Source organism: Myotis brandtii, unplaced genomic scaffold (assembly GCF_000412655.1).
Source record: "Myotis brandtii unplaced genomic scaffold, ASM41265v1 scaffold986, whole genome shotgun sequence".
Taxonomy (NCBI): Eukaryota; Metazoa; Chordata; class Mammalia; order Chiroptera; family Vespertilionidae; genus Myotis; species Myotis brandtii.
The window spans coordinates 1,662,199-1,677,853 of record NW_005372102.1 but is presented as its reverse complement, the minus strand read 5'-3'; the positions used below and the strand labels follow the sequence as shown (position 1 = coordinate 1,677,853).

The following is a 15,655-nucleotide window of genomic DNA, read 5'->3' as shown; positions in this document are numbered from 1 at the left end:
CCCACCTGTGCACGAATTCGTGCACTGGGCCTCTGGTTGGGTTATATTTGCCAAGCTGCTATATTTTAGACATTCAAAAAGACGAGGCTTGTGAAGGAGGCAATTACCTTTTAAAGGTAGAATTCTGATGCAGTGGGGCTGCCTGCTGGGCTCTAGTAGAATGTGATATGTCTAACGTATCCTATATAATAAAAGGCTAATATGCAAATTGTCCCCTCGACCGGGAGTTCAACCGGGAGTTTGACCAGGGGGTGGGGCCTGCCAACCACCCACGACCGCCCTCCCCCCCAACCCCCACCTGCTGGCGCTCTATCCACTGAGCCAAACCGGTTAGGGCCAAGCTGCTATATTTTAGGAGTTCAGAGATCTATGACATCTGTATCAGTCAGGCTCAGTGAAAGGAACATGGCCATTAGGAGTTAGATGTGAAGAGATTTACTAAGAGGAATTGGCTTTCCTGGCTGTGAGGTCTGGCTGGAAGAGTCTGCCCGCTGTGAGGCAGGCTATTGGGAAGGCAGGGCGGGACTCCAAAATGGGGTGAGGCCGCTCTTTTAGGCAGAAATTTCTTCCAGGAAGACTCCGCTCTGCTTTTTTAAGACCTTCAGCGGATGAGTCAGGCCCACCGGGCTGTCTAGGCGAGTCTCCCTCGTGCAGCCAGCGATGCAGACTTGAGTCGCCCTGCACTCACCATCGCAGCAGTGGTGCATTTGTGTTTGAGTAACTGGTTGTTCCTGCCCACATCCAAAGACTGCCACGGAACACAGTGCTTCCTTCCCACTAATCCCGGAAGCTGGCAGGGTCCTTAGGTGAGCGCTGTGCCCGCACCAGTCAGGAGCACGCGCTGAACCCGCCTGCGCAGCCGCATCCCCGCGCTGGGCCTGTGAAGGGCGCAGAGTGGAGGGCGAGGTTGGGGTCCCCCACAAGGACTCGCTCCCTGGGTACTTCTGTGTGTTCAGTAGATGAACTTCCTTTGCTTTGCTTTTCCTCACTTTCTCTTCAGCGCCATCTGGCTTTCAGGGTCCATAGTCTCAGTTCTCCACTTGCAAAGCCCAGGGCTGCCTCGCGGCCCCTCCTGCTGTCCCCGTGGCTGTGGGCCTTGAGTGGCTTCTTCTAGAAACGCTCTCAGCCAGGCCTTTGTGGTCTCCTCTCGTTTGCTTCTTCTCTTACCTTTTTTCCATTTCTTCCTCCTTGCCTGTCCTTTATAGATGTGTAGCTATTGGTCAGGTTCTACTTTTAATGTTTCCTCTCCTCTGGCCTGTGTGGCGTTGTCTGTTCTTGCAGTCTCTCCCCCGGCCCCCGTGGCGGGTGACTGACTCCCTGGGACAGTCTCCCCCGGCCCGGCCCCTGTGGCGGGTGACTGAGTCCCTGGGACAGTCCCCCCCCCGCCCCGGCCCCCATGGCGGGTGACTGACTCCCTGGGACAGTCTCCCCCGGCCCGGCCCCTGTGGCGGGTGACTGAGTCCCTGGGACAGTCCCCCCCCCGCCCCGGCCCCCATGGCGGGTGACTGACTCCCTGGGACAGTCTCCCCCGGCCCGGCCCCTGTGGCGGGTGACTGAGTCCCTGGGAACTGCACTCGGGGTCCAGGGTGCCTGCTGGGCACTTCTGTGAGCTGCTTATTTGTTTGGCCACAGTTCGTGGCTGAAAGTATAAGACCGAGCATCGTGGAATGTGCTGCTCTGCTGTGTCATTAACCCTCAGCGCTCAGGAGGCCCTGGCACAGGGGCTGCTCTGGGCGTGGCTGCCAGTCAGTTCCAGAGCCAGAGGTTTGCAGCCGCCTGACGCCCGCGAGGAGCGCAGCTAACATTCTTTCCCTGTCATCTCTGCACTCAGGCAGAATATGAAGTCTCCCCCGACGAGGACCGAAGAGAGCGCGGACAGTTAGTCTTAAACACGTTCTTCATTAATGAGGTGTGTTTTCTTCTTTAGATATAAGATTTGTAAATAGCTTACTTATGTAGTTAGAGTACAGAGTCATATTTATATAATTGGATAAATAGAACAAGTTTGTTAAAATCGTTACTTTCTTATAAATGCTCCTCTCCCTGGCTCATAGCTGGCACCGTCTCACTGTGTGTCCTCACGGGGGCTCTCCGGCTCGCACCGACTCCCTCCTCGCGATCGAAGCACCTCCCAAAGGCCTTACATCTCAATGTTGTCTCATTGGGGGGGAGGATCTCAACATAGGAATTTTGAGGGGATACATGCAGACCATAGCACTTGTATGTAGAAAACCCTAAGGTGTCCACACATACATTAGGGAGAAAAAACTAATAAATGAGTTTGTCAAGGTTGCAGGACACTGGATCACCATACAAAATTCAATTGTATTTCTAGCAATTAAAATCCAAAGTGAAATTAAGAAAGCAATTCCATTTACAGCAGCATCAAAAGAAAGAGGAGTAAATATAAAAAGTGCAAGACTTTTGTACTTATAACCATCATTGAAAGGAATTGAAGAACTTAAATAGACTTCCCATGTTCATGGATTAGAAGACTGGATATTTTTAAGATGACAACACTCCCCACCATGATCTGTAGGTTCATTATAATCCCGACCGAAACCCTAGCTCCCCTTTCTGCAGAAACTAATAACTGATGAGAGAAGCCGCGTGGTGCTGGCATAAGGACAGTCACCCCATCAGTGGGCCGGGACTGATGCAGGAGCCAGCGCATCTGTTTGCAGTCAGCTGACTTACAACAGCCTACGACACCTCTGGGGAGAGTCACCTTTCCAGAGACTGCAGGCACAGCTGGACGTCCACATGCAAAAGAATGGAGCTGGCCCTTACCTCACACCACACACAAAGCATCATCCAAACGGATCGAACACTTCAATGGAAGAGTGAAAGCCATAGAACTCCCAGTGGACGTCTCTGAGGTGTAAAGTTAGGTAAAAAACTTTTAAGTTAGCTCTTCATGACCTTGGTTTAGACTGGTTTCTGAGCACAGTGAAAGGACAGCAACCTAAGCCCAACGTTGCTCAGTGGTTAGAGCACAGGCCTGCAAACTGGAGGGTTGTGGGTTCGATTCCCTGTCAAGTGCAGGTACCTGGGTTGCAGGTCCAATCCCTGCACCCGGTTGGAGTTGGTGTAGGAGCCAACCAATTCATGTGTCTCTGTCACATCGATACTTCTCTCTCTCTTCCTTTCCCCCCCACCTTTCCATTCGCTCTAAAATCAGTGAAAAAATTTCAGCACTCGTTGGGTAAGGATAAAAACATTTTTTTAAATGAATAAATAAGTAAATAAACTGGACTTGATCAAAATTAAAAACTTTGTGCTTCAAAGAGCACTATAAAGAAAGTGAACAGACAACCTACAGAATGGGAGAAATTATCTGTAAAGCCAAGATCTGCTCAGGTCTGGTATCCAGGATATAGAAAGAACTGTTAAATTCAACAATAAAGACAGCCCAGTTTAAAAAAAGAGTAAAGTCTGTGTTTTTAACACAGAAAAAGAAGCCTATGTCTGCACAGTTCACCCCCCTCCTTTTCTGCCAGTGGACTTTCCCATCCGAGGTCTCCACGTCTAGGACTTGAAAAAGCAGGACAGCCCCCTCTTCTGAGAAGGACTCTTGTTCCCGAGTTGAAGGCCCGGAAGGTCTGTCTGACTTTACGGTTAGCAGGCCTTCCCTTGCCTCTGCTCAGGGAGGGTCACAGCACTGCTTGTCCTTTCTGTGGGAAGACATTATTCTTAAATAAAAATGTTCTAAGTTACCGAGAAAAGAGTCTCCAGTTAAAGTTAATCATTAAACCGCGTAATGGAACTAATCTGCTATTTAGCTACAGAAAACTGAGACCTTGGGAAAGGACCTAAAACTACGGAAAACCCTGAGAACTATTTCTTAAAAATACATTTTTTTGAGACAGTTTTGAAATTTGGTGGCTTTATGTTCTGTGAAAATTTTGTCTTGTTTTCTGTTGTCTCCTATGCCTGGGACAAGGTGTGTTTGTTGAGTAAATGAATGAGCAGACTTCTTCCTGAAGGGTGGAAGGAATGAACCCTCTTACCCTCGCCATGGCCTGCGTGTAGGGGAGCCTGGTCTGGGGAGTGAGTCCAAGAGCATGATGTGGTCTCTGCTCTCCCTCTTCTTGCTGTGGGTAGGGAACGCGCTGCAGCGGTCCACACCTCGTCCACCCGGGGCGGTGAGGCTCAGGGACATACGCACATGTGAAGGCTTCACTTGTTTAGGATCATTTATTTTTTATTTTTTTGTTAATCCTCACTTGAGGATATTTTTTCATTGATTTTTAGGGAAGAGTAGAAGAGAGAGGGAAAGACAGAGAGAAACATTGATGAGAGAGAAACACATCTATTGGTTGCTTCCAGCACAAGCCCTGACCAGGGCCTGGGCCAGGAAGGAGCTTGCAACCAAGGTACATGCCTTTGACCAGAATTGAACCCAAGACCTTTTGGGATGCAGGCCGATGCTTTATGCACTGAGCCAAACTGGCTAGGGCTTGTTTTAGATCGGGGTCCTCAAACTACGGCCCGCGGGCCACATGCAAATACAAATATTGTATTTGTTCCTGTTTTGTTTTTTTTACTTCAAAATAAGATATGTGCAGTGTGCATAGGAATTTGTTCATAGTTTTTTTTTAAACTATAGTCCGGCCCTCCAACGGTCTGAGGGACAGTGAACTGGCCCCCTGTTTAAAAAGTTTGAGGACCCCTGTTTTAGATCATTTAGATGACAGCTAGTAATCATGATGATCAATTATAATAATAAATCTTTTTAATGTGAGTTTTCTCAATGTATATTTCTATTAATAGTTCAACTTTGCTGAAATAGTTGGTCTGACTGACAGGAAACACACAGTTTTGCTCTGGTAGCAGGAATACCACGGGCAGAAATCAGTCTACAATGCACGCCTCCTTTCTGCTGACAAATTACACGTGCAGCTGAGCATGAGGTGGACAGCAGTTCTGTTATGTGTTCTCCCAGAGTCCTTGGGAGGGGGGTGAAGAGAGTGGGGAACTGGCACACGGGGAGCGTGGAGTGAGCGACACACCCTATTGGAGGCAGTTTTGTAATAAATGTCAACATTTAAAACGTGGGTCCTTTGAGCTGGTAGTTCTCCTTCTAGGACTCTATCCCGTCACACCGGTGTGCAGAGGTGTTGGTGGCAGTGGTGTGGGAAGAGGAGAGAGCTGGTGACTGGAACGCTTCATAGGCAGGTGAACTCTGCCAAGCCAGGCGGCCGCCAGAGAGCACGGTCGCTCCCAGCATCAGCACACACAACTGCAGGCAGCCCCGACTCGCGGCTTTCCCGCCCTCCCGTGTGCAAAAGCGCTAGGCAGGTCATAGAGTGCACTTCGAAGTTTGATCGTTTCTGGCTCGGGACATGCCAGACGAAGCTCTCATGGTGCCACCGATCACAGGGTCAACAGCTGACACTCCGCAGCAGGAGTGGGGACATGTGGCTTGAGGGCCATGTAAGGCCCGTGAGATCACGTGCTCTGGCCCTGCCAGGCATTGGGGGTGAGTTAATTAAATGTTTGACCAAATATAGCAGCTAATTCTAAGGTGATGATTTTGTATGGCCCGGGAATCTATATGATAAAAGCCCAGCGACCATGCGGCAGAAAGACCAACTGGAACGACCGGTTGCTATGACGTGCGGCCGCTGGGGCTGCGGCTGAGCCCGAGGGCCCTGCAGCTGCCAAGGCGCCCGTGAAGGTGGCCAGTGTGAGCGCAGCTTGAGGTGAAGGCTCTGTGGGACGAATTCAGTCAGCTGGGCGTCGAGATGAGATGATCGTCACCAAGGCTGGCAGGTCAGGGCGCCCCTCTCCCCACTGCGACCCTCCCCATGTGGTGCCAGTCTTGGGCAGCGGGCTTTGGCCCGATCCACGCGGGTGAGACTGAGAAGCGGGGTGGGGGTGCGGCTCCTTCGCTCCGAGTCCCGGCTCTAGCGCCGGGCCGGAGGGGACTGCTCAGGAGGCCGGGAAGGCAGCGGAGAGAAACCCTGTGGACCAGCCGCCGGACCGGCACCGCCGGAAACGGACCGGCTCAGAGCTCCCCGAGCGTGGGGGGCAGGCAGCCGCCTGGGAGGGGCCTCGCCACCAGCGGCTCCCGGTGGATCCCGCCTCAGAGGAAACTCGTCTTTGGTTCCTTAGTTCAGTCCCTCCGGCTGCAGAGGAGCAGCGGGGCATGTTTTAGGGGAGAATGAAGACTCTACAGCAATGTGTTCTGGTCCGTGGAGGCGGCGGCCCAGTGGTCTGAGGCCTCCATTCCGGCTGCTGGTGGGGCCCGCGTCTTCCCATGGGCCCGTGTGTGTTATCAGGGCCCAGAGAGAAGAAGGGGAACCAGTGTCTGATGGTTTGACCAACAGACCAAGGCGAGTGCCCGGCTGTGTCTCGTGTGCCTGCGGAGACGCCAGCTGTGAGCCCGCCTGGCCTGAGGGAGCGCGGGTGCTCGCAGAGCCTTCTGGTGGTTTCTGTTCCCGCCGAGGCTGCTCTCCCTGGGAGGCCTGGGGCCCATGCTCAGCTCCAGCTCAGTGGGTCTTCTCCAGGCCCTGCCCCCCCGCCAGCCCCGCCTCCAATTTGCTCTCCCGTGGCCCCTCCCCCCAGCTGGCCCATCACCCCATGTGGGGTGGGAGAGGGCAATGGGGGGTGGGAGAGGGCAGCTGGCTGGACCCCACCAGTGCACGAATTCGTGCACCAGGCCTCTAGTGATGTTATAAATATCCAAATGGCCCTTGGCAGAAAAAGGGTTCCCCACATCTGCTCTACAGTGTGCTGTGTTGTCAGCATTTTCTGGATATTTTATTTTGTGTTTCCGTGTCCCATCATGTCTACAAAATTCCCCCGTGTCTCCTCTGTGAGGAGAGAGGGAAGGCGGTGGAAGATAGCTGCCCTGGTGTGGGCTGATGTAAGTGCTCGGAGCACGGTTCAGGCCAGCTTGGCTGAGCTACCGTGTTAGGTAGGTTTGACCTATGATATTCTGAATTTAGGATGGATTTGTTGGGACATAATTGCATCATAAATTGAGGGACATCTATGCATAGTTTTTATTCCATTTGTATGAGGAAAAAGTGTGTGTATTTCTGAGCGTTTGTGTGTATGTTTGCATTTTTAATTGTGATAAAAACTGTATAAAATTTGTCATTAAGTACAGCCGTCACCTACATTCTCTCCAGAACATTTTTTATCATGCGAAACTAAAACCCTGTCCCCCATTAAACAGCAGCTCCTCCTCCCCCCTCCCCAGCCCGTGGCACCCACTCTTCTTTTTGTCTTTTATGAGTTTGCTGTCGGGACGGTGTATAAGTGGAGTCCTGTAGAATTTGCCCTTCCAGGACTGGCATATTTCACTTAGCAAGCTGTCCTCTAGGTCCATTCATGTGTGGCAGGTGGCAGAATCCTCTTCCATTGAAGGCTGGGTAATGCCCTTTGAACGGGTGGACCACACTTTGTTGGCCCACGCATCTACCCACGGACCCTGGGTCGCGCCTGCCTCTGGCTGTTGTGTGAGTGATGCTGTGACGTGGGGTGCAGTATCTGTTTTGATATCCCGGGGAAAGGTGACGCCCTGAACCCTGGGAGATGAGGCTGGGCAGAGTGACGGTGGCACCTAGACTTACCTCATGCCCTTGGTGTTTTCATTTTTTACAATAAGCGTTAGGTCTTGCTCATAACTGGTAAGTTGTGAAATCACTAATTTCATGTCTTTGGTTTGTGCTGTAAAGAACGCGGCAGCCCCTTTACCACGGATTTCTGCCCGTGTTGTGAGAGCGTGCAGGCTGCGACTGAAGGAGATCCCCTCCAAAGAGCTGTTCAAGGAATGTGTCAGGTAAGGGGCTGTGCCCACCCTGCCCATCGCTTGTGGCTCGCCCTGAGACGGGCCTGCAGGAGGCTTCTGGGCCTGAGACCGTTCTTACAGAGTGCTGTCGAAATGAAATGCCGCTTCCACTGGGAGGAGTCGTCAGTGCACTTGCATAGGGACCCACGGAGGCAGCCACATGGGAGGGCCAGGGTGGTAGCAGCACTCTGCCGGCTCCTGGCCCTCTGCTCAGCCTTCCAAAATGCTGGTGTCTGGGATGAAAAGATTTCCATAAAATGTTTTGGTTTTTTAAATGATTTTAGAGAGAGAGGAAGGGAAAGAGAGAGAAACGTCAATATGAGAGAGACACACCGATTGGCTGCCTCCTGTACGCACCCGGACCAGGGCCAGGATCGAACGTGCAGTCCGGGTACATGCCCTTGACTGGGAGTCGAGTCCAAGGTCCTTCTGCTTCACAGGCTGACACTAACCACTGGAAACGCGGCCAGGGCTGTGCAGTTTCAAATGTCATAATGGTTTGAAATGTGTGCGGTCGCCGTATTTCCCAGACTAGAGCCGAACAGCAGTTCCCTGTTTTGAGGTAGGTGTGTGAGGAAGTGGAATTGAGAAGCGCTGGTAGGTTGATGGTAGCCATTGATTTATACAGACTCTGAAATACACAGATATAATACAGGTGAGGGAAACTGGGCTTCCAGCGGTGAGTATGCGAAACAGAGTTTAGACTTGTATTATTATTTACTAATTATTGTATTATTTTCCATGTGAACAGCTGTAAGCCTGCTTTTGCCTCACCCTGTAGAATAAGCTGCTGTCTGTGTTGTGCTTCTCATGGAAATTCTTAAATGCCTTGATAAAGACGATGTAGCTGACAGCGGCATCGAGTCCTTTAACAGGTTCAGAAAGGTTTGCATTTGAGCTGCCCACCTGCTCCTGCGCGGAAGGCGCCCCCAGTGTCCGGGAGCAGCCTGTCCATGAGGAAGTGAAGAGCAGGCCCGGGAAGCCTCCGGAGCAGCGTTTAGTTCTCAGATTGAACGTAGCGGCCGTTTCAGACCTTTCCTCTCAGGACCTGGTCCGCTCTTAAAACGCGTGGAGGACCTGGAGAGCTTTTGTTCATGTGGGTCGTGCTTCTTAAAATAAGACACGAACATCCCACTCTCAGAGCCGCGGCGTTGTCACACTGCAGCCTCTGGAAAGCCCTCTGGGAGAATGGGGTTCAGAATACGTGCGGCCTTAGTGTCACTGTAAATGCAGCTTTGCTGCCGAGCTCCCCTGAGAGGTCTCAGCCTGTGGGGACCTCAGCATCATGTTCCCTGCAGCATCGGCGCGTGCTTGCAGCCCACTCAGCAGGACAGGGAGAGATGCTTCCCCAAGTGAGCATTTTATTCCTTCTAGAATAGAGTTATAAATGGCCAATTGCATAAAATTTGAGAAAGTGTGTCGCATAAAATAATTGATTGCTTCATTTCCAGTGTTAAAACAACAGGTGTGTCACATATTAACATTTTCTGCCTTGTGACTATTACCAATTAGACATTCCTCCATTTTATTTACAAAATGTTTAAATTCCCTCCTGAAATATACATGCCTATGCGTGCACACACACTTTGAATATGTTTTAAACTATTGTCTTTTTACTGATAGATTGTTTTTGTAAAGTATTTCTCTGATGTCCATATACATAAAAAGAACCTCTGACTTTGGGAGGGTAAATTGATTTCATTTCTTTTGAATCTTCCCTTCCTGTTTTCACTGATAGCATTGGAGCTGTTGTGACTCCTGTAATTTCGCATTCAGTATTGAGCAGTGTGTGTGTGATAGGCTTTCCCATGCCCAGGGCTTGCTGTTGCACTAACACAGCTGTTTCCATGTTGTAAGGAAGCAGGTGTAACTGCACGCCATCTTCTTCTAGAGTTGTCCATCGCTATTTAAGTGGAAAGCCATTTGAAGAATACCAAGAGAGCCCATATTTTTCTCGATTTTTACAGTGGAAATGGCTGGAAAGGTATGTTCTCACTTAAGATTCAGTGAAAACAATGGTAACTTCTCATACTCACCCTGATTGATGTATACTTTTCCATCTGTCAAAGTACTCTTGGAAATCTTGGCCTTCATGTGGTATTTCTGTACAGAGATTATTAATGTGTGTTACTAGTTTCTTCTCATTCAGTTGACTCTGTTCTGTCTTTTTTAAATGGTTGTCAGCCCTCTTGGTGCAGTAGTTAGAAAAATAAAGCATGTCCTAGGGTCACAGACATACAGTGCTGTGGGTCTCAGGCTGTGCTGGCCTATTGCAGCTGTGCGGCCTCCTGCAGCTGTGGTAGCCTCCTGCAGCTGTGCTGGCCTCCTGCAGCTGTGGTAGCCTCCTGCAGCTGTGCTGGCCTCCTGCAGCTGTGCGGCCTCCTGCAGCTGTGCTGGCCTCCTGCAGCTGTGTGACCTCAGGCAAGTGACTTAGCCTTTGTGAGCTTCAGGTCCTGGTTCTGTAAGTCGAGGTGCGCATGACCCACGCCACTAGATGCCTGGGTCGCCTGAGAAATGTGTGTGAAGTGCTTAGCCTTCCTAGTCTCGTGTACAGAGTAAGTGCTCACAAAGTATTAGCTGCCACAAGTCTTGTTATTACAATTGTTATTATTTTTACTTTTAATCCTCACCCGAGGAGTGAGGATATTCTTTCCATTGATTTCTAGAGAGATTGGAAGTGAGGGGGTAAGAGAGGAGAGAGAGAGAAACATCGACCTGAGAGAGATACATTGATTGGTTGCCTCCTGAACACACCCCAACCAGGGCCGGGGATCAAACCTGTAACCCAGGTACGTGCCGTTGACTGGGAATCGAACTCGTGACACTTCAGTGTTTGGGCCAACACTATAACCATTGAGCGACATCAGCCAGGGCTACAATTATTATTGACTAGAGGCCTGGTGCACAGATTCGTGCACATTGAAAGGAAATTAGAAGGTGGCCAGCGGGGAGGGACTGGGCAAGATGGACCGGACACACCCTGGAGCCAACCTCCCGTGATCCCTCCTGGCCAGCCGCACCTGGGGTGGTGCCAGGGCTCAAAGGGCGTCTGCGGAGTGAGTGGGGTCCCTCCGGCAGATGGGGTCCCTTGGCCTGGCTTGCGGGGTTTGGGCAGAAACCGGCAGTCCGACATCCCACAAGGGGTCCCAGAGTGCGAGAGGGCGCTCTGCAAAGTTGCTGCCGCTCGGCAGCTCCTGCGTTGAGTGTCTGCCCCCTGGTGGTCAGTGCATGTCATACCTACCGGCTGGGTCGGCCGGTTGGCCGGTCGGCCAGTTGCTTGGCTAGTCGCTTAGCCTTTTACATACAGACAGTCCTCGGATTATGTCGAACTCGATGTATGTCGTTTCGTGGTTACGTCACCATCGCCCCTTTATTTATAAAAAAAGTTCCGTCATTTCGACGTATGTACATATGTGCTTTATGTTTTTTATTATTTATTTACCACAAGTAAAGGTCAGGAATTGTTATCTTTCTTTTAAATTTTGTTTACGGGTTCCCTTCATTACTGTGTGTATGTGCTCCATGTGAGTGACATAGGTGTTCATGTAGGTGGGTTCCGACTTACGGCGAAAATCGCATTACGTCGCCGTAGGAGCGGATCTCCGATGTCACCCGAGGACCTACTGTATATAGATTGACCACTTTTCCAGTTCTAGTTCAGACATGTTTTTCGAGATGTCCGGTTTTTCAAAGGACAGCACGCTGTAGACCCGTCCTCTTTCCTCAGCAGCTTTCTGACGGGCCTGAGGGGGTCCTGGGAATACATAATACTTCCCATGTGGGCGAGTTGCAAACTTGTCTTTCCTGAGTAAAGATGACTGGACCATTCTGCATCTGTCATCAGTGTTTTCAGTGAAAAATGTTCCGTGTGCTTGTTGCTGAGTGCAGCTGAGAGCTGTCCCCCGGGAGGGCCCCAGTCCCCAAGCACAGGCACCCTGTCCTCCCCTAGACCAGTAGGGCTCCATAACTAAGTCTGGGACAAGAGCTCGGTGGGCTTTTCTGCTTTAAAGTAACAATGTGATGTGAGACCTGAAACTTCTTTTTTATTACTTAGGCAGCCAGTAACAAAGAAAACATTTAGACATTACAGAGTTCTAGGAAAAGGCGGATTTGGAGAGGTAAGTATTATGTGGCTGATGTGCGCAATGCTATACAGCGAGGTATTTGAGACACTTGCTTCAGGTAACGCATCCACTGAAGTTGCACATGTACTTCCATAACATGTATCTGGGGAATAAGCATGAGCATTAAGATTGAACTTTGAGCCCTGGCCGGTTTGGCTCAGTGGATAGGGCGTCAGCCTGCGGACTCAAGGGTCCCAGGTTCAATTCCAGTCAAGGGTATGTACCTTGGTTGCGGGCACATCCCCTGTGGAAAGTGTGCAGGAGGCAGCTGATCGATGTTTCTCTCTCATCGATGTTTCTAACTCTCTATCCCTCTCCCTTCCTCTCTGTAAAAAAATCAATAAAAAATACATATATTTTTTAAAAAGATTGAACTTTGACCAAAAGGTACGTTAGTAAAAGCTTTTAAAAAAATTAGGAAGTGCCCAGCCAGTGTGGCTCAGTGGTTGAGTGTCAACCATGATCCAGGAGATCATGGTTTGATTCCAGGTCAGGGCACATGCCTGGGTTGTGGGCTCGATCCCAATAGGGGGCAGGCAGGAGGCAGCCAATCAGTGATTCTCTCTCATCATTAATGTTCCTGTCCTTCTCTCCCTTTCTCTTCCTCTCTCTGAAGCCAATAAAAACATATTTTTTTAAAAAATAAAAATAGCCCTGACCGGTTTGGCTCAGTGGATAGAGCGTTGGCCTGCGGACTGAAAGGTCCCAGGTTCGATTCCGGTCAAGGGCATGTACCTTGGTTGCGGGCACATCCCCAGTGGGAGGTGTGCAGGAGGCAGCTGATCGATGTTTCTCTCTCATAGATGTTTCTAACTCTCTATCCCTCTCCCTTCCTCTCTGTAAAATCAATAAAATATATTTAAAAAATAAAAATAAAAAATCAGCAAGTTTTTTTTGGGGGAAAAAATCATTATCTTTGTTTTTACCTTTCACTTCATAAAGACGTTGTTTTCCCATGTCCAATGTTTAGGCTCTGTCTGTCCTGATTGAAAGATTGTTTCTTTTTAAAAATTTATTGTTTTTTGTTTGTTTGTTTTTTAGGAAGAGAGAGAAACATCGACTTGTTGTTCCACGTAATTTATGCATCCATTGCTTAATTTTCATATGTGCCCCGACTGGAGATCGGACCCACAACTTTGGTGTATCGGGATGACACTCTAACCAATTGAGCTACCCGGCCGGGGCTGATAGTTCTGTTTCTATGTTGTGAATTGTTGTGACTATACTTCCGTAATTTAGGGCTAGCCTAAAAGTTCATGTAGGACAAAAGCATGTTATTATATGTGCTTATTCAACTCAACTCGGTTTGCACATATATTCACCTTCCACCTCTACCAAACAGTGTTAGAGAATGTGTACGTTTAGGAAAATCCTGGGGAAACTACCCACAAATTCATGAGAGATGGTTTGTAAACGTGATGGCCGTGCCAGGTAGAGCCCTCCGTGGTGGGTGGACAGAGACGCACGGGCACTCTGTCGAGGTGATTTAAGGAGACGCCGCTGCTTCGTGCATTATCTGCGGTGGTCATATTCAGTGCAGGCGTTTAGAAGGCCCAGAGCCAGGGGAGCCAGAGGGAAACGAAAGTGGGTGCTGTCAGAGGGCTTACACTGCCCGCCTGTGTTTAAATCACACATGCTCCCCAACTCCACGCCAAAGCCACAGCCAAGGCCACACGCATTCCTTTCACACAATTGGAAAGCTGACCCAAGAGGTGACACACTACCAGGGAGATCCGCTGGGCCAGGGCAGGAACGTGGTCCACGCAGCCATCACCGCAAGAGAATCAGCGGTGCCGCACCCTGGTTCAGTTCTCCAACCTTTTATGTAGTGGTTGTTATTATTTTAAAATATTCTTAAAGATTGATTCTTGAAGGAGAGGAAGGGAGAAAGAGAGAAAGAAACGTCTATGTAGGGTGAAACATTGATCGGCTGCCTCCTGCACGCGCCCCACCAGGGATCGAGCCCACAGCCCAGGCCTGTTGCCTTTTGGTGTTGGGGATGATCCCCAACCCACCGAGCCACACCAGCCGGGGCAGTGCTCCAGACCTTTGAGAATATTTGCATAATCCAACCTAGTGCTTGTTGTCTACACCTTCGTAATGATGTTTCTGTGGGAAATCCACCCTGTGTGGACACCTCTTGAGTTCCTCCCGTCCTTCCTTTCATGATGTCCAAGCGTAAAACTCAAAGAAATAGGAAACGGAGTTTCAAGCACATGGGTCTTGTGTTGACAAAAGAATGAAGTTCTTGTTATAGACACATGGGTTTTAAAAGTGAGTTTAGTAGGAACATGTTAGCCAGGGGTGGGCGGGAGCGAGGTACATGTTCTTACATGTACATGTACGGAGGGGGACTGGAAGCTATCCAGAAAAATATTAATGATAGTTTTCTTGGGATTTCAGATGAGTTTTTAATCATTGTCCTTTTAAATACTTGAAATGCTTTTCACAGTAAACCTTATATTTTATCATCAGGTTTATTTTATTGATGGGTAAAATTATGTCATGTTTTATATTTGCTTTTAAAGTAATCCTTGTTTGGTGTGTGTATGTGTGTGGTTGTGGAGCAGGTGTGTATGGGATGTGGGGGATTGTGTGTGTGTATGTATGTGTGTGGTTGTGCAGTAGGTGTGTATGGGATGTGGGGGGTTGGGTGTGTGTGTGAGATGTGGGTGGGAGTCAGCCATAGACTCATAGTCCAGAGCCTGGGGACTGGTACCTGGAGGCTTACTATACTGTTCTCTCCACTTTTATATGTTTGAAAATGTTCATAATATAAAATTAAGTAATATGTAAATATGACTTTAAAACTAAGTATAATAAATGTATGAAAGTCTATGAGTTCTGTAAAATATATTTTCTAATATTCTTGAACTTTCTAAAAAATCAAGAATCTAGTTTCTAAAACTTTTGCTTTTGTACAAAAAAGGAGGGAGATATGTTAAAGAGTTGCACCACGATCACATATGAACAAGTCCCGTCTGCCCACTGTCCTGGGTTTTAGAGCATGTATTTCACGTGATTGCCCCAGCGCCCTGCCGTAGACAAGGGAGCCGAGGGGAGGAAGGGGCCGGCTCAGAAACTCAACAGTGACCATGGCAGTGGTCTTGGCTCGGCCAGTTCTGCTGCTGCTCTGACAGAGGCTTATCACAGAAGACAGTTTTCCCTGTAGCCTGGGGAATCCCAGCTCCGTGTCAACCTCTTCTTTTCTCTTTAAAACTAGGTTTATGCCTGTCAAGTGAGAGCTACAGGGAAAATGTATGCCTGTAAAAAGATGCTAAAGAAAAGAATAAAAAGGAGGAACGGCGAAGCTATGGCCCTAAATGAGAAAAGACTCCTAGAAAAAGTGCAAAGTAGATTTGTAGTAAGTACCTCCTCTCGCCTCCCGTGGACCCTCAGAGAGAGCCCGGTGGATCTGCAGGGAGTCCCTCCGCTCGTCCTCACTGAGGACCCGTGGGAACCAGCATTTTCCTTAACGACCTGCCTCTAAGCCCCCTCCTTCCAGCCGTGGGAATTTCTTGGTTTAGTGCGTGTACGGTTGCCTTCTTGTGCTGTTAACAGGCATAGGTGTCGGGAACAGCTTTGCTTTAGTAACAGCCCTCTCTTTTCTTACTCAATTCCTAACCGGACACAAACATACGACAGTGGAGAGCCTGCTTGGACCTTGGGTTTGTAACAGATCCGCTGCTTCCACCAGGCCTGGTCTGGCAGTGACTTCCACTGCAAGCTT

At 49.4% G+C, this 15,655-nt stretch overlaps 1 protein-coding gene across 1 annotated transcript in view; it reads left to right on the top strand.

Moving 5' to 3' along the window:
* The window catches only part of GRK4 (G protein-coupled receptor kinase 4), a 61,241-nt gene that overhangs the window by 28,985 nt on the left and 16,601 nt on the right, over positions 1-15,655 (top strand). Inside the window, exons 4-9 of the mRNA XM_014533475.1 lie at positions 1,832-1,909; positions 7,353-7,469; positions 7,689-7,792; positions 9,693-9,785; positions 11,856-11,919; positions 15,149-15,289. Coding sequence (XP_014388961.1) covers positions 1,832-1,909; positions 7,353-7,469; positions 7,689-7,792; positions 9,693-9,785; positions 11,856-11,919; positions 15,149-15,289 — 597 coding nt within the window. The remainder of the gene's footprint in view (positions 1-1,831; positions 1,910-7,352; positions 7,470-7,688; positions 7,793-9,692; positions 9,786-11,855; positions 11,920-15,148; positions 15,290-15,655) is intronic.